Source organism: Malassezia japonica, chromosome 4 (assembly GCF_029542785.1).
Source record: "Malassezia japonica chromosome 4, complete sequence".
NCBI classification, from domain to species: domain Eukaryota; kingdom Fungi; phylum Basidiomycota; class Malasseziomycetes; order Malasseziales; family Malasseziaceae; genus Malassezia; species Malassezia japonica.
This window is the reverse complement of record NC_083373.1, coordinates 326,260-346,959: the sequence shown is the minus strand read 5'-3', so window position 1 is coordinate 346,959 and position 20,700 is coordinate 326,260. Positions and strand designations below refer to the sequence as shown.

The 20,700-nt window shown below is 65.1% G+C and overlaps 10 protein-coding genes across 10 annotated transcripts; 5 read left to right on the top strand and 5 right to left on the bottom strand.

Moving 5' to 3' along the window:
- Nucleotides 1-16: 16 nt before the first annotated feature.
- On the bottom strand, nt 17-2,515 carry ATG4 (Cysteine protease atg4; the record flags this gene model as incomplete). Its single annotated transcript, XM_060266483.1, has 1 exon — nt 17-2,515. One exon carries the CDS (start codon nt 2,513-2,515, stop codon nt 17-19), a length of 2,499 nt encoding a protein of 832 aa, XP_060122466.1.
- A 34-nt stretch (nt 2,516-2,549) lies between these two features.
- On the top strand, nt 2,550-4,182 carry MJAP1_002547 (DNA-directed DNA polymerase; the record flags this gene model as incomplete). The annotated part of the gene is made up of 2 exons (XM_060266482.1): nt 2,550-2,631; nt 2,654-4,182. 2 exons carry the CDS (start codon nt 2,550-2,552, stop codon nt 4,180-4,182), a joined length of 1,611 nt encoding a protein of 536 aa, XP_060122465.1.
- On the bottom strand, nt 4,183-6,382 carry MJAP1_002546 (uncharacterized protein; the record flags this gene model as incomplete). The annotated part of the gene is made up of 2 exons (XM_060266481.1): nt 4,183-5,507; nt 6,061-6,382. 2 exons carry the CDS (start codon nt 6,380-6,382, stop codon nt 4,183-4,185), a joined length of 1,647 nt encoding a protein of 548 aa, XP_060122464.1.
- Nucleotides 6,383-6,563: 181 nt separating this feature from the next.
- On the bottom strand, nt 6,564-7,342 carry RPS2 (40S ribosomal protein; the record flags this gene model as incomplete). The annotated part of the gene is made up of 2 exons (XM_060266480.1): nt 6,564-7,225; nt 7,252-7,342. The coding sequence occupies 2 exons, from the start codon at nt 7,340-7,342 to the stop codon at nt 6,564-6,566; spliced, it is 753 nt and encodes a 250-aa protein (XP_060122463.1).
- Nucleotides 7,343-7,563: 221 nt separating this feature from the next.
- On the top strand, nt 7,564-8,478 carry RPS0 (structural constituent of ribosome; the record flags this gene model as incomplete). The annotated part of the gene is made up of 1 exon (XM_060266479.1): nt 7,564-8,478. The coding sequence occupies one exon, from the start codon at nt 7,564-7,566 to the stop codon at nt 8,476-8,478; it is 915 nt and encodes a 304-aa protein (XP_060122462.1).
- A 234-nt stretch (nt 8,479-8,712) lies between these two features.
- Nucleotides 8,713-10,089, top strand: MJAP1_002543 (uncharacterized protein; the record flags this gene model as incomplete). Its single annotated transcript, XM_060266478.1, has 4 exons — nt 8,713-9,152; nt 9,175-9,586; nt 9,609-9,994; nt 10,029-10,089. 4 exons carry the CDS (start codon nt 8,713-8,715, stop codon nt 10,087-10,089), a joined length of 1,299 nt encoding a protein of 432 aa, XP_060122461.1.
- A 38-nt stretch (nt 10,090-10,127) lies between these two features.
- MJAP1_002542 (uncharacterized protein) lies at nt 10,128-12,728 on the bottom strand (the record flags this gene model as incomplete). The annotated part of the gene is made up of 4 exons (XM_060266477.1): nt 10,128-11,052; nt 11,075-11,501; nt 11,632-12,224; nt 12,247-12,728. 4 exons carry the CDS (start codon nt 12,726-12,728, stop codon nt 10,128-10,130), a joined length of 2,427 nt encoding a protein of 808 aa, XP_060122460.1.
- A 752-nt stretch (nt 12,729-13,480) lies between these two features.
- Nucleotides 13,481-14,019, top strand: MJAP1_002541 (uncharacterized protein; the record flags this gene model as incomplete). The annotated part of the gene is made up of 3 exons (XM_060266476.1): nt 13,481-13,625; nt 13,648-13,906; nt 13,932-14,019. 3 exons carry the CDS (start codon nt 13,481-13,483, stop codon nt 14,017-14,019), a joined length of 492 nt encoding a protein of 163 aa, XP_060122459.1.
- Nucleotides 14,020-14,160: 141 nt separating this feature from the next.
- On the top strand, nt 14,161-16,749 carry utp13 (U3 small nucleolar RNA-associated protein 13; the record flags this gene model as incomplete). The annotated part of the gene is made up of 1 exon (XM_060266475.1): nt 14,161-16,749. One exon carries the CDS (start codon nt 14,161-14,163, stop codon nt 16,747-16,749), a length of 2,589 nt encoding a protein of 862 aa, XP_060122458.1.
- A 6-nt stretch (nt 16,750-16,755) lies between these two features.
- Nucleotides 16,756-20,472, bottom strand: MJAP1_002539 (RNA-directed DNA polymerase; the record flags this gene model as incomplete). Its single annotated transcript, XM_060266474.1, has 7 exons — nt 16,756-19,530; nt 19,562-19,750; nt 19,890-20,020; nt 20,043-20,114; nt 20,137-20,207; nt 20,230-20,419; nt 20,442-20,472. The coding sequence occupies 7 exons, from the start codon at nt 20,470-20,472 to the stop codon at nt 16,756-16,758; spliced, it is 3,459 nt and encodes a 1,152-aa protein (XP_060122457.1).
- Nucleotides 20,473-20,700: the final 228 nt, after the last annotated feature.

The following is a 20,700-nucleotide window of genomic DNA, read 5'->3' as shown; positions in this document are numbered from 1 at the left end:
GCAATCGTTTCTCGTTTTATACAGCATCGGCCCACTCGGGCTCGCTCTCTACGTCGTCGTACGTGGGGCGCGTCTCGGCCACGCCAAAGAGGGGGGCAGACAGGCGCTGCACGCGCTCGACAAAGTCGCCCAGCTCGCTCTCACTGCGCACCAGGAAGCCAAAGAGCATGCTGGGGTCGACCATGCTCAGCGACATCAGGTGGGTATTGGGGCAGTGGTAGGTCGCGAGCTCATTCGTAGAATAGGCATGGCAGTACCACGATGTAAGCAATTCGGCCGCCGAGGGGGGGCCGGCGGGTTTTGCCACCTCGTTGGCGCGCACAGCACGCGCTGCATCCTCCTTGTCTGCACTGGCCGCCGCGCCGTCGGTCGTGCCGTCCGTGGCACTTTCCTTTGCACCGGCCGTCGTGCCGTTGGTCGTGCCGTGCTTGGCACTGTCCATCGCACCATTCGCATTCACACCCTCTTCATTCACACCGTCTCTTGCAGTGCCGCCCTTACGCCGCCCCTCTTCGCTCGATCCTCGCAACAGCGCTTTTTCTTGCGGCTTACACGCAGGCAGCACGTCCACGCCCCGCAGCGACGGCGGGGGGTGCCGAAAGGGGATCGCAGGCCGCGACGTGTGGGGATCCAAATACAGCAGCTGGTCGCGCTGGCATCCAATAAAGTACAACGACGATCCCGGTCGCCCGCCGGCAACGCCCATCGACTGGGGAAAGGTAAAGGTATGCTTGAGCGCAGCGCGGTACTGCGCCGGCACTGCATCCAGGCCAAGGCGCTGCGCCACAAGGATCAGCACCGGGCGCGCCCACACGCCGTCGTGCTCGGCGGCGTGGCGCACCTCGTCGAGGTACACCATGCCGTCGTTTGTCGCGACAATCGCGAGGCCACATTGCACGCCTTCCGCAAGGTTCCTCAGCACGGATGCGGCCGTGCTCGGGCCGAACCACGCCCCGACATCCACGCCGAGCCGCTTGCCTTCTGCCGCAAGGCGGTGAATCCCAAACGGGCACGCACCGCTGGGGTCGTCCAGAAAGAAGGACAACATACGCGCGTACTTTGCATGCTCGTCCGCACTGCGCCACTGGACCTTGCCGTCCGCCATCGGCGGCATGCGCCACGCACGCCCAAAGTGCACACGCAGCAACGCATTCGCCAGCATGCTCTGGGCCGTACGCAGCATACAGCCCCAGCCCGCATCGGTCGTGAGGCCCGACGGCCGCGTGATGGACGAGACCGACTCGTACAGCGCACTCACAAAGCACCAGAGGCCAGGCAGGCCCGACTGGCCACCGAGATGCGACACGAGCGAGTCGCGCAGGCGCGCGATCGGCACGCTCGCCGCCAGCGGACGCACCGCAAACAGCACGTCGTGCTCGACCGCACCGAGGATCGCACGCAGGCTCGATGCAACGACAGCCGGCGTCGCGTGCTCCTGCCGCGACTGCACGCCGGTCGCGACCGGGAGCTGCGCCAAGAGGCCGGGGAGCTGCCAGCCGCGGCTCTCGAGCTGCTGCAACAGCCAGTCGCGCGTGGCCGCGGAGCTGTACAGCACCTCGCCGGGGTGCAGCAGGACGCGCGTGAGCGTCTGCGTAGTCGACTCTTGCGGCGACGCCGGTGGCGCCTCTTCTTCGGGCGGCGCAGAGCACAGCTCCTCGGTCGCTGCCGAGACCGCGGCGGCGGCCGCCTCCTCGTCGGCGCCAATGTAGCCGTCGTGGGCGATCGGCGGAAAATTGGAGCGATACGTGCACCAAACGACGCTCGACACATCGTGTTCGAGCGCGGCACGCCATGCCCGCCGGCGGCGCACCTCGCTCGTATCCGAGCTTCCCTCGCTCGGCTCCTTGCCCGACTCGGTGCTCGTGCTGGACGTCTCTGTACTCTCGGGCGCCGGGCGCGTCTCGGTCGGCCCATGGTACATTCCCAGGAGCCATACGCCTTGGTCTGAGCCCTGCGCACGCGGCCGCAAGCTCTCGGTCGTCATCTGCCACAGGAGCGACGGGACACGGCCCTGGGCGAGGCGGTCGCCCAGGCGAGATAGCACTCCGTTCGACGTATCGGTCGTGACGGGGCGCGTAATGCGGTGGTGCCGTCGCCGCTGCACATGCTTGTTGGTCTCGGGCCCTGTGGGTATCGATAACGGCGTCTCCTCGCTCTCCACGACGGCGCTCTCTTCGCTGCTGTTCGCCACGCGGTTAATCCACTGGACGATACGGCGGGGAATTGCCGCCTCGCTCCCCGGCTCGTCCGCGCGGACGTCTTCCGACACCGTGTGCCGGTGGCCCATCCCCGCACTGACCGCCGCACTCTCGCTGAGCGTCTCGGAGCGGACAGGCGAGCTGCTTTCCATGGGGCTCATCGCGTGCGGGCTCGGCCGCGACTCGCGCGAGAGCGATAGGCGCCGCGGCAGATCACGGATCTTGTTGATGCGCCGCTTATCCTTGCGCGAGGAGGCCCGCGTGGGGGTCGTGTGCGCCTCGCTCGACGCACTCTCCTCCTCGGCCCGCCCTGACATGTATGGGGTAGCGACGAGATGTGGAGGTTGTCCGATGGCGGAACGGTCGCAGCGGGGGGACGAGGAGGCGTGGGAGGACGAGGACCTGGCGAGCTTTTACAAGCGCATGGCTGGGCGTACGTGCACCAACTGACGCAGCATCCAGCCACAAAGCGGCCGTCGCGAGCGACGACGCGCGCATCAGCCAGCTGATCCACGAGGCGTCGAAAGGCTCCAAGTTTTACGCGAACCAGCGCGCGAAGCACGACGCGGTCACAGCCAAGATTGAGCGCGTGCGTGCGCGGCGGGACGAGGCGCTCGGGACGATCTCTGAGGCGGCGCACAAGCACGCCGCGGCGCGCGTCGACCAGCTCGCCGCGTCGCTCGAAGCGCAGCGCAGCCTCACCCGCCGCATCCTGCACTGCGACATGGACATGTTCTACGCGGCAGTCGAGCTGCAGCGCGATCCATCGCTGCAAGGGACGTGCTTTGCTGTAAGCAAAGGCGTGCTGCTCACCGCGAGCTACGAGGCGCGCCGCCGCGGCGTCCGCTCGGGCATGGCCGAGTTTGTGGCGCGCGCCGTGTGCCCCGAGCTGAAGGTCGTTCCGGCGCACTTTGACCGATACCAGGAGAGCTCCGAGGTGATTATGGGCGTCTTGAGAAAATACGACGGCAGCATGGTGCAGCGCAGCCTGGACGAGGCGTACCTCGACGTTACGCCGTACTGCGAAGCGCACCAGCTCAGCGCCGAAGACGTCGCGACGCAGCTGCGCGAGGACGTCAGGAGTACGACGCAGCTCACCGTGTCGGTCGGCATCGCGGCCAACATGCTCCTCGCGAAAATCGCCTCGGACCGCCGCAAACCCAACGGGCAGTTTGCCGTGCCGTTCGAGCGCCAGGGCATCATGGACTTTATGGCGTCGCTGCCGGTGCGCAAGGTCCCGGGCATTGGACACGTCACCGAGCGCATCCTCGACGCGTTCGGCATCCAGACGTGCGGCGCGCTATGGGAGGAGCGCGTGATGCTCAGCGTGTGCATGGACAATTTTTCCTTCCTGCTCTCGGCAGCGATGGGCATCAGCTCGAGCAGGGTGCAGCCCCAGGCGCGCGAGGAGCGCAAGTCGATCGGGCGCGAAAATACGTTTGCACCCACGGCAGACGCCAAGGCGCTCGACGCCAAGCTGCGGCACGCCTGCGAGCAGCTCGCCGAGGACCTCGTCGAGCTCGGCTTCCGCGTGCGCACCGTGACGCTGATCGGCAAGCGCGACACGTTTGAGCGCTTCTCGCGCGGCCAGAGCGCGGCGCCGCACGGCATCGCGACTGCCGACGAGCTGTACGCCATCGGCCATGCGCTCCTCGCGCAGGAGAGGGCGGCGGCGGGCGGACGCCTCGCGCTGCGCCTGCTCGGCATCCGCGGCACAGCGCTCGTCGACCTGCGCGCCGAGTCGTCGCAGCTCCAGCAGTGGCTCCAAGAAGGCATCGTACACACGTGCCCGGTGTGCGCCAAGGCGATCCACGTCCCGAGCGGCACGCCAGACGTACAGACCAGCGCCATCGTCAACCGGCACATTGACCACTGCCTCGGCCTCGCGCCGGAGCGCACGCCGTCGCGCGAGGCGTCGCCGACGAAGCCGGCCAAGCGCCCACGCACGCTCGATGCCTATTTTTCGACCTCTAATGTACAGTAGCTAGTAATACGCACCCGCGCCCGCATACTCGCGCCGCGCCTCGCTCCGCTCGCGCACGCCGACGCACAGCGAGGGATCGAGCACCTGGTCCTGGGTCCGTGGCCCAAACGCCGGCGCCGGCGGCTCGTACGGCTTCGCGACGACCGCCGCGCGCCCTTCCGAGGCGTACTGCAGCTCGGAAAGCTGCGGCACACGCTGGAAGCTCACGGTATCGTTCAGGCGCTTGTACACGTCGAGCCAGCGCGCGACGCTCGCCGCCTCGACGCCCATCCACCACAGGCCGAGGTCGCCGTGGAACTTGGCCGCACGCCGCTGCTCCCAGAGCGGCACACGCGCTTTCTCCGCGCCCTCAAGCCCTTTCGGCACGATCTGCAGGAGCTGGTCGCGCGCGGCAGCGAGGTGCGCAACGCCGGTGCCGGTGCTCTTGGCCTGCTCGCCGGCGTCGATGCCGAGCCACTTGTGCGCGAGCGCGCGGTGCCACTGCACCTCGTGCTCCGCATACCTGACGAGCGTTGCACCGACACGCGCCTCGGGCGCGATCTTGATATTTTGCAGCGTGCTCTTGAGCTTGTGCATCGAGCGCTGCGCACGGGGCACATCGGCGTCCGGCTCGGCCGCGAACGGCGTGTGCTTCTCGTGCGTGCGGATCAGCGAGAGGGCCTGCTCATACAGCGAGGCGGTGTGCAGGTGCAGCTTCGCCAGCAGCGCCGCCGACGGGTGCCCGGACGGAAGTGGGGGGCCGGGCGTCAGGGTATCGGTCGCGAGCGCGAGCGCAGGCGACTGCAGCTTGCGGAGCGCGAGGCGGTGCGCCTCGGCCAGTGAAAAGCGCGACAGGGCCATCGCCACGTCGCGCGACAGCTCGGGCGGGTGCGGCGACACGTCGAGCCGGGGCAGGAGCTCGGTCGCGACATACGAAAAGAGGCCGCTTGCGCGGCACAACATATCGGCTGCGACCTTGAGGCGGTCGTCGTTGGCGCGCCGCGTCGCAGCGTCGACCGACGTGTCGAGCTCGTACATGCCGAGCGCGTCGACGGCGCCCACGGCCTCGTTGCTCAGCGCCATGCCCAGCAGCATGAGCACCGCACAAAGCTCGGCGTGCAGGCCGGGCATCGCCGACTTGCTACTGCGCGTCAGGAGAGCGGAGCGCCAGGTAAACGATGGCTCGTGCTTCACGACAATCGCATCGATCAGCACGCTATTGTACAGGCCCAGGAGCACAGGGAGGTACTCGGTCACGGCTTGCGTGATGCGGATCGAGTCGGGCCGTGCGCCGCTCGCGTCGCGCAGCATATGCTCGAGTGAGGCACGCAGCTGCGTCGCATGCGCTACTTCTGCGTGCAGCGTGTCCGTCGTGAGCGCGTCGGTGAACGACACGGCGCTCGTCGACGGCCATGCATAGGTATACATTCCACGTGGTGGGCGGAGCGGAGTCCGGTGCCCAGACGCGGGCGTCGGAGCGGGCAGACTATGAATGGATCGAGTGCGACGATGGTATTGATCTGACATGATCGCCGTTATCGGAACGCAGGGGGGATACGGGCATGGGAATGGGACTGGTTGGAGAGGCCGATTTGGTATCGCATGGCAACATTGAGCCCAGCGCACGGCAGCGTAGCACGGCAGCAAATCACAGCAGCATCGAACAACAACGCGCAGCATCGCACAGCAGCATCGCACAGCCGCGTCGCACAGCAATGCAGCACCATTGCAGCACGAATCGCACCATCACCACCAGCCCATTTTCCCGGCCCTTGTCCTCCGGCATCCTTCTCCCCTCGCGCATTTCTGCAGTCAAAACGCTTGCATTCGCTAGATAATCAACACCTAGTGGTGCGCGTTCTTGTGGTGCTCTGTGGTCAGCATAGACAGTCAACATACTGAGGTGGCCGTTGTACTCGATCGTGTAGCCGATGAGCATGAGCACGGCGATGGTGGCGACCAGGGGCTTGCCGCTGGCGTTCTTGCCATCGAAGTAGTTCGCCTTGATGCCCATCGAGCGCTTCTCGGGCTCAGGGCCCTTGGGGAGGGCCTTGTAGAAGCTCACGACAGCGTCGGTGTTCGACGCGCCGGAGCCGCCGACGCTCTTCGGGGTCGCGATCTTCGGGGGGATGGGAAGACCCGACGAGTGGCGCACCTGCTGGCCAGCCACGCGCATCGCGCGGGCGGCAGGGGTCGTCTGCGAAAAGGCACGGGCAATCATGATCGACGTCAACGGTCTCGGGCAGAGCGGAACGCCGCGCTGGCGGCCGAACGGGTCAAGCCGGAAGTCACGTGATTTACGACGAGCTGCCGCTTTTCTCGGTCTGTACGATGCGGGGCAGGAGCGAGTATAGTGAAGCATCACGGCAGTATTTTTGGTAGCTACGCTACGGGTCATGCACTTAGCGCAGCTTCTTGCCGGCGCGAGAAAGGTGCGTGGCATGCTCCACGTATGGGGTGGCCGGAACCGGGTTCTCGGGCCACAGGTTGGGGGTGAGCACCGCGTAGGTCTTCGACACGGCCGCAAAGGTGGCCTTCAGGAAGTTACCCATGGTCGCGGTCTGACCCTTGGACTGCGTGTAGACGTCCTCGATACCAGCGAGCTGGAGCAGGCGCTTGGGCGCGGGCGAGGCGACGATACCGGTACCGCGAGGGGCGGGGACAAGACGGCACATAACCGAGGCAGTCTTGCCCGAGACCTTCGAGGGGACGGTGTGGGGCTTACCGAGGGCAGAGCCCCAGTAGCCGCGGCGGACGGGGATGACCGACAGCTTGGCCATGACAATGGCACCGCGGATGGCGGTAGCAACCTCCTTGGCGCACTTGACACCGAGACCGAGGTGGCCGTCCGAGTCACCGATGGCAACAAAGGCCTTGAAGCGGGTGCGCTGACCGGCACGGGTCTGCTTCTGGACGGGGGTGATCTTCATCACCTCGTCAGTGAGCTTGGGGAGCAGAAGGTCCACAACCTGGTACTCCTTGATGGGGAGCGAGAAGAGGTAGATCTCCTCCATCGACTTGATCTTGCCGTCCTTGACGAGGCGACCGAGCGAGGTGACGGGCACTGGGTTAATGCGAATCAAAACGTACCCCACTCTTCCTTCTCGTCCTTCCGAGGTCCACGGCGGCCGCGGCCACGACCGCGGTCACGTCCAAATCCACCACGTCCACGCTCAGCCATATTGCTAATGGTTAGTTTCCAAGGTTCTTTCGTACCTTGTCGTATGTAGTCGAGAGCGAACGGCGCCGCGCTGCAAAGAGGTTCTTCGGCGCGCGCGTGGCACGCTATAGTTTCAAAATCACGTGACGGATTTTAGTTTTGGCCGGCCGAAGCCCCCAGCGGACGCACCGCGCTTCTTCACACGCACCTTCTGGAGCTTTGCTGAGAGACCTTACGCCAGCATGTCGAAGCACCCGTCTTGTTTGAACCCCACGCCGGAGGACATGAGCCTCCTCCTGGCTGCCCAGACCCACATCGGCACCAAGAACTGCGAGAAGGCCATGCTCCCCTACGTCTACAAGCGCCGCGCTGATGGCATTAACATCATCAACGTCGGCAAGACCTGGGAGAAGCTCGTCCTCGCCGCCCGTGTTCTCGCCGCTGTCGAGAACCCGGCCGACATTGTGGTCATCTCGAGCCGCACCTACGGCCACCGTGCCGTGCTCAAGTTCGCCGCCAACACCGGCGCGACTGCCATCGCCGGCCGCTTCACCCCGGGTTCGTTCACCAACTACATCACCCGCTCCTTCAAGGAGCCCCGCGTGATCGTCGTGACTGACCCGCGTGTCGACCACCAGGCCATCCGCGAGTCGGCCTACGTCAACATCCCCGTCATTGCGCTTTGCGACACCGACGCTCCCCTGCGCCACGTCGACATTGCTATCCCGGGCAACAACAAGGGCCGTCACTCGATCGGTCTCCTCTGGTGGCTCCTCTGCCGCGAGTTCCTCCGTCTCCGCGGCATTGTTCCCCGCACCCCCAACGGCTGGAACGTCATGGTCGACATGTTCTTCTACCGCGACCCCGAGGAGGTCGAGCGTGAGCAGCAGGAGGCTGCCCTCGCCAAGCAGGCCGCCATTGCTGCCAACACCGAGCCCGGTGCGGAGACCGTCAACGACTTCAACATTGAGGGCGCCGGTGCGGGTGGTGTGAACCCCTCGATCGCTGCCAACCTCCCTGCGGGCGGTGAGCAGGTTGACTGGAGCGCCGACGCTGCCCAGGACTGGGCCGCGGACACTGGTGCGAGCTGGGATGGCGCTGCGCCGGCCCCGGCTGCTACGGGCGGTGCCGCCCCGGCCAACTCGAGCTGGGACTAAGTGCGGACGCGTGTCTCACTCCAAAAGCAAAATTGCGTTGTCTGGCCTCTGGCGTTCGGCTCCTTACGGAGAATCTCCCACTGGCGGGAGATGCGTCAGAGCCCCAAATTCCGAGCATTGCCTGCCACTCGATCGTATAGTGACATAGTGGCTTGAATGTATGCCAGTGCACGCCGAATACGCGACCGCTCCAACTTCGCCTGACTAGAGGAACGTTGCCTCCACTTGCCCCGCATGGCGGATCGGCCGCCTGGTCGGCCGCTCCAGGGCGCGTTCCAGGACGAAGACGTGCAAAAGTTTCTAGCGTCACAGAATACATGCGAAGAGGACCGTATCGAGCGCTTGGAGCGGCTCAAGAGCGGGCCGGTCCCGAAAACACGCTTCGACGTGCAGCGTGAGGCCAACGAGGCGCGTAGGAAACGCGACGAGGAAGAGAGCCGCGAGGCGTACAAAGAGCTCCTCCACGACCTCGAGACGGGCGACAAGAAGAAGGGCGTGCTCGGCACACAGCAGTTTGTAAAAAAGGGCGGCGAGGCGTACGTGCCGGCGCGGGCAACCCGCTCCGAGGCACAGGTGCCTGCGAAGCGCGCGCCGGCGCGTGTGCCGACGCCCGACCCGCCCCCCAAGGCGGCGAGAAAAGGCGCCTTGACCGACCTCTTGAGCGAGATCCAGCGGTACGTCGCGCGGCTCACCCAGCGACCAAGCGGCGCGTGCCGAGCGCCCTGGTCCTCTGTACACCGATTCGACGAATCTGTGCGTCCAGGGCCTTTCTGAGAGCGTGACCGAGGCGGCTCTAGGGCGCTACTTTGCGCGCTGGGGCGACGTCGGTACGACCAAGGTCCTCCCCCCCCGCGACGCACGCCGAGGCCCGACGGGGTTTGTCGCGTACATGACGCGCGCCGAGGCCGAGTCCGCGCTCGCCGGCGCCGACGGCCTTGTGTGGGACGCGGCGCCGCTCCGTGTAGCGTGGAGCAAGCCCGTGACGCTCCCTTTGGAGCCGTTATACCCCCAGCGTGCCGAGGTGCGCCGTGCGCCGACGTCGCCGACGCCGGTGCGTCCCCGGAGTGCGCGGCCGCACTTTGAAGACAGCGCCGAGTTCCACGACGAGGTACGTCGCTCTTCTCACGCAGGGATACGCGTCGCTCTACTCGACCGACTCGGAAGAGGCCCAAGAGACGGAGGCGTCGCGGCGCACGCGCCAAGCGACGCTCGGTCCCCTGGCGCGCCGCCGCCTCTTTTCGATGCTGCGCTCACTCACGCCCCGCCGCGAGCGCATCGCGCGGTGCATGGCCCTTGCGCTCGCCAACGCCCACGCCGCCGAGGCGGTGGCGGCGGTGCTGGTCGACTCGCTGCTCGTCCCCTCGACGCCGATACCCCGCAAAGTCGCGCGCCTGTATGTCGTTTCCGACATCCTGCACAACAGCGCGGCGTCTGTGCCGAATGCGTGGCGCTTCCGCGATGCATTCCTTCCCCATCTCTACCGCGTCTTTTCGCACCTGTCCGCGGTGGTGCACGCGTATGCCGGCCGCATCAAGGCCGAGGCGGTCCAGCGCCAGTTTCTCGCGGTGCTCGACTGCTGGGATACGTGGCTTGTTTACCCCCCTTCTATGATACAGGAGCTGCGCGAGCTGCTCGCGCAAGACAGTCTATCATGAAAAGAGCGAAAGTACATCGATCAGCGCAGGGACCATGCCCAGCGCGCCGAGGAACATGAGGCCCATCGAGAAGGGCAGGCCGCGGAACAGACTCTCGTAGCCCTCCTCGGCGACCATCTTGCGGAAGCAGTCGCCGAGCGTCAGGTAGCGCTCGACTGGCGCCGCACCGTAGTACGAGTCGATCTCGTCGAGCGCCTCGTCGCACGGACGCAGGGCAATCACCGGCTCGCTCGTCGGCGACTTGGTGCGCGGCGGCAGCGTACTGCGGCGGGGCGCGGGCGCGCTCAGCATCGGGAGATCGTCGTCGTCCGCGAGCTCGGCGTCGTCGTCCGCGAGCTCGGCGTCGTCGTCGACCGACGCACTCGGCGCATTTGCGGGTTTCGGCGCGGCCTCGACGTCCGCGTCTTGAGCGTCTTGGGCATCCTCGGCATCCGCCGGCGCCTCGCTCGGGGCGACCGTCTCGGGGACGGTCGCCTGGTGGTTGTGCGACGCCGGCCCCTGTGCCGGAGCGTTGTCCGCATACGCGACGTGCAGCGGCTGCTGCGTCACCGGGCGCTGCGTCGAGAGGCGGACGACCATGCACTCGAGCGGCACGGCAATCAGCTGCACGGCGAGCAGAATAATGAGGTACGCGGCAAAGGCGAAAACGGCACGCTTGATCGACACCGACGACGGCCCCTCGTACTCGTCCTGGTTCGGGTCGGCAGGCTCGATCGGCACGAGCCCCATCGAAGGCAGGAGCATGTCGTTCGTCACCGCGTAGATCGACGAGACAAGCGCGACGCGGAGCAGCATCACGGGGAGCAGGCCCGGCAGCCTGTACAGGCGCCACGGCTGCTTGTATTCTGACGCGGACAGCACCTCTTGCAGGCTCTCGCGCGGCGCGAACCAGTTGAGGCGGCGAGGATGGACCATGGTTCTGCATTAGCAAATGTACGTACCGCTTCAGGACGACATCGAATGGCAGGACAATAAATGCCTCGATGACCTCCATCGCGAGCACCCAAAAAATGGGCATATTGGTATCCACGTCACCATCGCTCGTGATCGTCTTGGAAAACATAATGTAGGAAAAGATAAAGCCAAAGACGTACGCCACAGACGCCCCCGTCGCGACAATAGTCGTGCCCTGGTAGAGCCCGCGCCAGCCCTCGAGCCGCTTGGTCCGGCGGATCATTGGGATCACACCGTCGACCACCGGGCCGATCTTGGCCGTCGCACGGCGCGTGCGCATCGTCACCGAGTGGAAGAAGGAACGGCGCTCCATCGCCTCTTCTTCCCCGTCGTTCAGCACATTGTTCAGCGACACGGCCTTGGGCAGATAGTTGGCCCGCAGACGCGTAAGGGAGACAAAGAATGGCATCATGACTAGCAGAGCAATCGCGCCTGCCGCGAAAGACGCCACGACAGCCACGACGATCACCACCGCCTCACTCGACATATCGTGGGAAGAGGTACGTGCGCACGGATAAGCCACGTGGAGCCACGTGCTATGAACGGGCAGCGCCGGTGTGCATCACGAGCAGCGTGAGGAAGGCGAGCGAGGCGCCGCGCACGAGGCTCGCGGTGCCTTCCTCGGCGGCCATCTTGCGGTAGCAGTCGACAAGCCCGCGGTAGGGCGCGGGTGTGTCGGGCGCGGTCGAGCGCAGGGTGATGATGTGTTGCGGCGGCGGCGCACTCAGCGCATCGGGTGCGTTGCTGTGCGGTTCCTGGACACGTTCGGTCTCCTGCGTGGTCTGCGTAGCGAGGCGCACAATCATGCAGTCGAGGGGGAGGGTAATGCAGAGACATAGCACGTTCCACGCCAGATAAAAGACCAGGCTCCCGAAACTGAACGACACACGGTTGGTGTTCGGGCCGTGGCTGCCTTCCACGGCGCCTTGGTGCAGCGTCGAGGGCGAAAGGGGCCTAATGATCCACTGGAATGCGACGAGCAGGAGCGTCGCACTGAGCTTGCGCAGGAGCATCGCAGGCAGCAGGCCAGGCAGCAGGTAGAGCCGCCACGGCTCCTTGTACTCGGCGGGCGTCAGCACCTTTTGCAGACTCGTCTTGGGCAGCAGCCACGCGAGGCGTTTGGGGCGCACGGCCGTTCTGCGTGAGTCGCACGACATACCGCTGCAAAAGGACCTCGAACGGCAGGTCGACCAGCGCGACGCCGACCAGCGCAAGCAGCAGGCGCACGGATACCGTGCCGGGCTGCTCTTCTCTGCCACTGCTGTCGGACAGCAGCAGGAACGAGACAACGGACTGCACGACAATTTGGACAAAGGCGAGCGTCGTGCCACGATAGAGGCCGCGCCATCCTTCCGCCTCTTTTGTCCGCCGGATCATGACTATCACCCCACCAAAGGCAGGGAGAAGATCAACGAACCAGCCATAGACGCGGTACGGCGCATTCTCGGGCGTCCAGGGCACCGGCTCGACCGGCTCGTCGTCGGACTTCGGAACGTAGTCGGCACGTATCCGCACAAGCGCGACATAGGCCGGCATGACTATCGCAAGAACAAGTAGTGTGTGCACCATAATCTCGGTAAGCGAGCCACAAGCGCGAAGCGCCGCGGCCGCCGCGTCCCAGGCCGTAGGCCGCTCCGGCATCGTCGCCGCACGCCGCATGGGCCATCGCCACGTGGGCAAAATAGTGCACCGCGTCGCGTTCGGCTGTGCGAAGTGGGGACGTGGTAGCATGCTCTTTCGAGCGGGGCTTGGGTATGGCAAAAAGCTACAGCGTAGAGTACAAATTGGGTACATAATGTTCGAGCGGGCAAACGCCGTGTCGTGCGGCACGAGATGCGTCGTCGCGGGGTGTACGTGGCGTGGACGCGCGTGCGTCGCTTGTGCACCCGTCGCAGCCTCTTTAACCTACAATTGCGCCAAGCGCATCACGCGTGTGTACATGCGCGTAGGGTATCATTGCACCTTGACGGGAACCGGTGGAGCATAGACTGTGCTCATCACCGCGATGATGCCAAAAACAAAAACGACACCGAGGCCCAATGCAATCGAAATGCCAATCACCGCACCCGACGACAGGTGCTTCCGTGTACTTTCGGCGGCGTACTGCACCGCGATGGGCACAGCTGCCTGGCTGGGGTCGGCCTTTGCTTGAAAAGCCGCATGATGTGTGCCGTGTGCATGGACATGTTTCATCCCGCCATGCACATGCGCGTGATTCTTTTCGTCGAGTACGTCGCCCTTCTCGCCCCGCGCGCCGTGGCCCTGTGCAGCCACCGCGAGGGCGATCCCCGCCGCGGCCCAGCGCCAGTGCATAACGTGGAGAAGCGGCGCGGTGAAATCACGTGATGACGGGGCGGTCGTCGGCCGGCCGCGGCCTTCATTGCTGACCAACCATGGTGTCTATGGCGCTTCGTGCGCGTGCTTTGGCTACCCCCACGCTCCGTGCGGGCGCTAAGCGTTCTCTGCACACTTCGCGTGTGGTGTGCGGCGAGCAGGCCCCCTCGTCTGCTGCGCAGTCTGCCCAATATCCCCAGGAGGGTGCGTATTTTCACTGACCCAGGTTTCAACTCTTCGCTCTGGCGCTTCGGCCTTATTGCCCTGATCGGTGGCGCGGCTGCCTACCGTCTTACTGCGACGAAGAAGGACGGCTCGGAGGAGCCTGCGCCGCTGACCAAGTACATTGAGTCGCTCACGACGCCCACCGAGGAGACGGTCAAGAACAACCAGGCGCACCTCGACTGGACCCTGAAGAAGGCCGAGTCGCAGCTCCTGATGCAGGACGCCCAGAAGCCCAAGGCCCACCGCCTAAAGGACCTTACGTACGTTGTCGCTGTGCTGACCCAGTATCTTTGAGCAGTACCCCCGCCGCAACCTGCCTGTGGGCGGCGAGGTCGACATGTCGGACCTCAAGCTCAACCCCGAGCGTGTCTAGTTCGATAGCTAGTGAAGCCATTGCTCGTTCTCTTCTCCGCACGCCGTATGCGTCGGCGTCGGCGTCCTGTCCGGCGTCCCACCCGTATTACATAAGCCATACCTTTTTCTTTTTTCGAGCACAGACGCATTGCTCTGCAGCATGGCGTCCGGCTCGCGGCCCGCGTTGTGCACGTCGTTTGAAAAGGGCGATACCCTCCAGCCGTTCTACACGGGTGGAGCGGTCGCCGTCACGCAGGATGGCGCGTGGATCGCTGCCTCGTTCGGCACAGAAGTCATGGTCGTCGAGGCGGCGACCGCGCGCCTCGTTGCGAAGCTTGCGGGCGACGGCTCGGAGCTGAGCAGCCTCGCGCTCACGCCGAATGACGCCCACCTCATTACAGTTTCGCGCTCCATGGCGATGCACGTCTATGCGCTCCCCGACTTTCAGCTCGTGCGCACCATTGCACGCTCGCACGATTCGCCCGTCGCCTTGATGGCCGTCGATCCCACGTCGAGCCTCGTCGCGACGGGTGGCGCGGACGGCAGTGTCAAGGTTTTTGACATTGCCAAGGGCTTTGTGACGCACGTCTTCCACGGCCACGGCGGCGTGATCAGCGCACTCTGCTGGAACGTCCAGAAAAAGAGCGCCGCTCGTACGGTGCAGCTGTGCACGGGCTGCGTCGACGGCAAGGTGCGTGTATGGGACCTGCAGGGCGGCTCAAAGGCTTCCGCCAAGCCCATCTCGATCCTCAGCGGCCACGCAGGTGTCGTGCGTGGCATCGCCATCTCGCCGGACGGCAAGACGCTCGTCAGCGGCGCCCGCGACCAGACGCTCGCCATCTACGCCGACAAGGACGGGCGCTGGGAGCGCCAAGAGATCCGCATCGTCGGCGAGCGTGTCGAGGCGCTGGGCTTTGTATCGCCTACGCGCTTTTACACGGCCGGCGCCCGTGGCGTCGTGCGGCTGTGGGATGTCAAAAAAGAGGCGCCGCTCGCCACGCAGGCCGCGACGCTCGAGGAGGAGGCCGAGGAGGAGGATGAACTGAGCGGCCTGACCGACGCACGCTTTGCGGCCGCGACACAAACCATTGTGGCCGTCACCGCGACGCAGGACATGGCCTATATCCACGTCGACGCTGCCGCTGCGTCGCTGGCGCTTACGCGCCAGCTCGTCGGCTACAATGACGAGATTGTTGACCTGACCGTCGTGGCGCGCGACGAAAGGCCGCACCTCGCCGTCGCCTCGAACAACAACCAAATTCGCGTGTATAAACTGGATGCAGAGGACCACGACGTGACGCTCCTTTCGGGCCACTCGGACATGGTGCTGAGCGTCGATGCGAGTGGCGACGGCAAGTGGCTCGCGAGTGCGTCCAAGGACCGCACCGCGCGCGTCTGGGCGCCGCGCGGCGAGCGCGAATGGGCGGCGATCGCTGTGTGCGAAGGTCATGCAGAGAGCATCGGCAGCGTCGCTTTTTCGCGCGGCGCGAGCGCGCCGCCGTTTATGGTGACCGCGAGCCAGGACCGGACGATCAAGCTGTGGGACTTGTCGAGCGTATCGAGCGCTGCGAGCGAGCCGGTGAAGCCTTCGTCGCTCATCACACTCAAGATCCACGAAAAAGATATCAACGCCGTGGACATTGCGCCGAACAATGCGCTGCTCCTCTCCGCGTCGCAGGACAAGACCGCGCGCGTCTTTCGCCTCGAGTACAATGCACCGAGTAAGGGGAATCAGCAGCGCGCGTCGGCGACGCTGCGCCCGCTCGCCACCTGCCGCGGCCACAAGCGCGGCGTGTGGTCCTGCCAATTCTCGCCTGCCGAGCAGGCGTTTGCCACCGGCTCGGGCGACCAGACCGTGCGCCTGTGGAGCCTCAAGGACTTTTCGTGCGTGCGTGTCTTTGAGGGGCACACGGGCAGCGTGCTCCGCGTGCGTTTCCTTCCGTCTGGCGCCCAGCTCGCGAGCTCTGCGAGCGACGGCCTGGTCAAGGTGTGGAACGTGCGCGACGAGGAGTGCGCGACGACCATCGACGCGGCGAACGACAAGATCTGGACGTTGGCCGTACGCAACGAGGAGCCGCTGCAGGTCATCAGCGGCGCGGCCGATAGCACGATCGCTTGCTGGAAAGATACCACTGCTCAAGTCCAGTCGGAGAAGGCGGCGGCCGCGCAGGACGCCGTCGAGCGCGAGCAGGAGTTTGCCAACCTGGTCGTGTTGAAGGACTACCGCAACGCGATCGCACTCGCACTGCAGCTCGACCAGCCGCGGCGGCTGCTTGCGCTCTTTGCACAGGTCGCAGCGGCGCGCCCGGAAGGCGACGCCATCCAGTCGATCGAGCAGCTGATGGCCAACGCGCTCGGCACGCAGCAGACCGGCACGTCAAGCATCACCGGCCTCGGAGCGGTGGACGAGATCATTGCCAAGCTGCCGCAGGCACAGCTCGTGCAGCTCCTGGGCTACATCCGCGACTGGAACACCTCGGCCCGCACCGCACCCACTGCGCAGCTCTTGCTGCATGCGATCGTGCGCCTGCACTCTGCCGACACCCTGCTCGGCGCGTACGCAAAGGGCGAAAAGCCGGCGTCGCTGGCGGCGCTGCTGGATGCGCTCCTGCCGTACACGGAACGCCACTATGCGCGTGCCGACCGCATGCTCGTCGAGAGTGCGATGCTCGAGTATACCTTGCATGCTATGGACTCGGTGCTGGGCGTGGCCGCCGAGGAGCCAATGGATGAGGCGACAGAGGAATAGACAGAACTAGAACCGACCTTCGAGCTCGGCTGCGATCAATGGCCACTGTGCAAGCGCCATGCGCCCGACACTGCGGCGGGCCGCGCCGTACCGTGAGGCGCGCAGACGCGCGGCAAGCGCCGCAGAGACCCACGCATACACGGCGCGGGGCGCGAGCACTTGGTAAAAGCCAAAGTACCCGAGCCACTCGACAGAGATGCGCTGCACCGACGTCTCCGCGCCGAGGTGCATGCTTGCGGCGGCGAGCTCGATGCGCGACATGACCATGGGATAGGTCATCCGCACCGCCTGCTCAATCGCACGGAGCAAGAGCTGCGGCGAGGCACGCCGGGGGCGCATCGCGCGGCAGTACGTGTGCAGCTTGACGGCAGCGACGGCAAAGCCCTCGAGCAGATTCCGGTACGCGCCGTGCTCGGTGTTGAGCACCGTATCGGTAAAGAGGACGTGCGTTCGCGCACGCACCGCGTGCAACATTCGGTGCACGAGCGCGTCGCCAGGGCGCGCACCTGCGTGCACCGTCAGGGTGTCCCCAAAGTGGTAGGGGTATCGCCGGGGGTCTGCGCGCACACACAGCGTTGTGGGGCTAATTTCAAATCCGCACCACGGCACCGGGTCGTGAGCCGCAATGCGCGGTACGAGCGTCGTGCCGCACACCATATCGAAATTGACCAGCGTCTTTTCCGGCGCGATGTAGCAGCCATGCGTGGGAAATCCTTCGTGCAACGCCACGCAAAATTTCTCGGCGGCGCGGCGCGACGGTGTAAGGAGGAGAAAGTCGTCCGTGTACCGCATCAAGCACCCATCGACCTCCATCGTGCGCTCGACATCGCCTAGCAAAAGATTGCACAAGATCGTCGAGAGCACCGAGCCTTGGGGCACGCCCGTTTTCTGCCGGTACAGCTCCGAGCCAAACCGCACGAGGCTCCGTGTGACGTGCGCCTCGACCTGCCGCAGGACCTGCTCGCTATCCGTGAGCGCATACGCGACACTGTCGACCAGCACGGCATGCCGCGCCGACGGACGCGTCTGTAGGAACGAGGGGTACGCTTCGTCGTCCCACGCACGGCGCACGGCGTTGCGCGCTACACGCCCGAGCCCAGGTTTGAGCTGCATGTACCGCTGGACAACGTACGTGCCCTGGCCTGCCAGCAGCGACCGCACAAGCCGTACGAGCTGCGCGTGATCGAGCGAGTCGAACGCGGCGCGAATATCCGCACGGACCATGTACAGCATCGGCACATGGCCGAAACGCGCTTCGAGCGACGCCTTATAGGCACGCAAGCGGGTATAAATGCCGTTGGCACCGTGCACGGCCGCGCCATAGACGCGCGGCGTACGTGCAGCCTCGAGCGCAAGCACGTCAAAGGCCGTCTGCAGCTGCGCGTTGACCGACACGCCGTCGAGCGTGCGCCGCCGCAAATTGACGATCGGGCGAATGGACGTGTCTTTGGGGAGGAGGCGCACCTGCGCGACCGGCGCGCCGGCCGCGTTCGGGACACGCTCAAAGAGCCGGTCGCGCAGCCGCGCAACAAGTGGCGCGCTGACGCGGTGCCACAGATCCTGCCGAAAGTAGAGTACGCGCTGCCGAAATGCCGCTGCCTCGGTCACGTAAAAAGTCGTGCGCAAAAGGGGGAGGAGGAAATGCTCAAAGAGCCAGAACAGCGTCTCGTGCACGAGCTCAGTGCGTTTCTTGTGCTCGGACGCCGGCCCTTTTCCCGTACCGAGCCATGCGCAGTGCGATGTGCGGAATCCTTGCAGCACGTCGTGCAGATGCAGCCGCTCGCCCCGCCGTGCGCATACAAACCGCGCCGCAGAAGCAAGAACGACATTTCGGTTTTCCGCCGAGCCGTACAGCGACAGCGGGACGACGCGCCGCAGGACGACGCGCACAAACCAGCACACACGCCCGAGCGAGGTCGCGTACTGGTAAAACCGCGGCTCGCCTTTGCTGCGCACCTTGGCAAGCTGCTGCTGCATGCGCCGCGCACGTACCGAGTCGTGCGCGGCAAACGCCTGCGTACTCGCAGGCGCGGGTGCGGGCGCAGGCTCGGGGATATCTTCCATGTCGGCGACCTTTGCGCCGCGGGGAAGCATCGATGGACAGCATGCCTCGAGGGCCGCCGCATAGTGAAAGCGGTCGTGCCGGCGGAGCAGGGAGCGCAGCACAGGGCGCAGCGCGCCGAGCCGTTTCGGCCAGCGTCCCAGCCGCGTAGACTTTGGCTTGGCGTGCCAAAGCGGCACTCGCTGGAACTGCAGGGGGTACATTGTGCGAGCGAGGGCCGCGGTGCGCCTGCGCAAGCTACCCTGGGTATACAACACATGACTGGGAGGCAGGCCGAGCACGATGCCGTACCGGTAGCGCTGGATGGCTCGTGTATAAAATAGGCGTCCGCGGCGAAAGTAGAGGGACGATGCAGGGGTTGTCGGCGTTTCAGTGACGCGGCTCGTCTTGCGCCGCCGCCGCCGCTTGCACGGCACGGGCGCCGCCTTGCGCTTCGCGAGGACCGACAAATCCGTGAGCGGCTCGCCCCACATCTGCGCAAAGCAATCGTCGCTCTCGAGCGGCACAAAGTACGACGTCGTACGCAGCATGTGGTAGAAACGGTGCGCCCCCATACGCGCCAGGATCCTGTGCCATGCCGGGCTCGTGAGCATGCTAGTAAGTACGGTATTCGGGTGCGTATTGGAGATGCACGCCTCGACCGAGTCGCGTCGGTAGCCCAACGTCAAGAGATCGGCGCGCCGCCGGCCGTCCTGCGTCAGAATCGCACGTTGTGCATGCTGCACAAGCTGAATGAGACACGAAACATACCGTGACCATCGACACGCCCTCCTCCTCGAGGCGCGCCATCCACTCGGGCGGCGTGCCGCACTCCTCGAACGACGCGCCGCCGATAATCCCACGCAACAGACGCGTTTCCTCGCTCGGCCCCGGCGCGCCGAGCGCGTCCGGCGCGACTTGCTTCAAATAACCCTCGAGTGTCGCAACTCTATGGTAGTACTGTGGCAGGACATGCCTGTAGACGGTGGCCTCGGCTCCCGTCGGCCGGGCGGATGCCATCCAGGTCGATGGTGCGCTGAATGCACGGCCCACGTGCCATTCTCGCGCTTAGACCGTCTGGGTGAGAAAAGCGACGTACCTCGACGCCTGCGTATTCGCTCGACACTGGCGGCTCAATGAACGCCGCATGGCCCAGAATAAGGAACGCACTGCTGCCGACCAGCCAAAAGATCAGCGCAAAGGGGTTCGCGAACCAGAGCAGGATGAGGCCTGGGTGAGTTGCGGCACGTACCGACGACGAGCAGAGCAGCGTACAAGCTCTTTTGCGTCACGACGTGGTTGCCGACCTGCATGGGCTCCGGAGCTGCGTTAGGTGCACGACATACCGAAGCGGTTGATCGCCGCAAATCCACCGACCAACACGCCGACAGCGAGAATCAGGATGGGGTCCATGATGCTGCGTTAGCGCGAACACCTACATTCCGTACACGGCCAGTACACCGATGAGCACCGCATAATTGCCCGAAAAGTGACGCGTGTTGTACGTGATACGTTGCACGGCCTCGTTGGTATCCCGCGGGCGACTGATGCGGTGGTAGTCGACGAACTCGCTCAGGGGGCGCACGGTCGAAAGACGCGTCTCGCGGAAGTCTTTGAGCCGGTCCCGAGCTGCATTAGCGACGCGACGTACCCTGCATGGCATATTCGAGAACCTGCGCCATGGTGGTGCGATGGACCAGGCAGTGCACGTGATGATGTGTTGACGCGTGCCGATCCGGATCGCAACAGGGTATGGCGGGGGAGGGTGGTTGCATCCGGTGAATTGTGGCGTTTACTACCGGAAAGAGACGAGGAAAGCAGGAACATACAAGGTACATGGTATACATAGTGTCTTACCCAAAAAGAACCCGTCAAAAGGGACGGTAAAAGGGGCTAGCAGAGGAGGACAT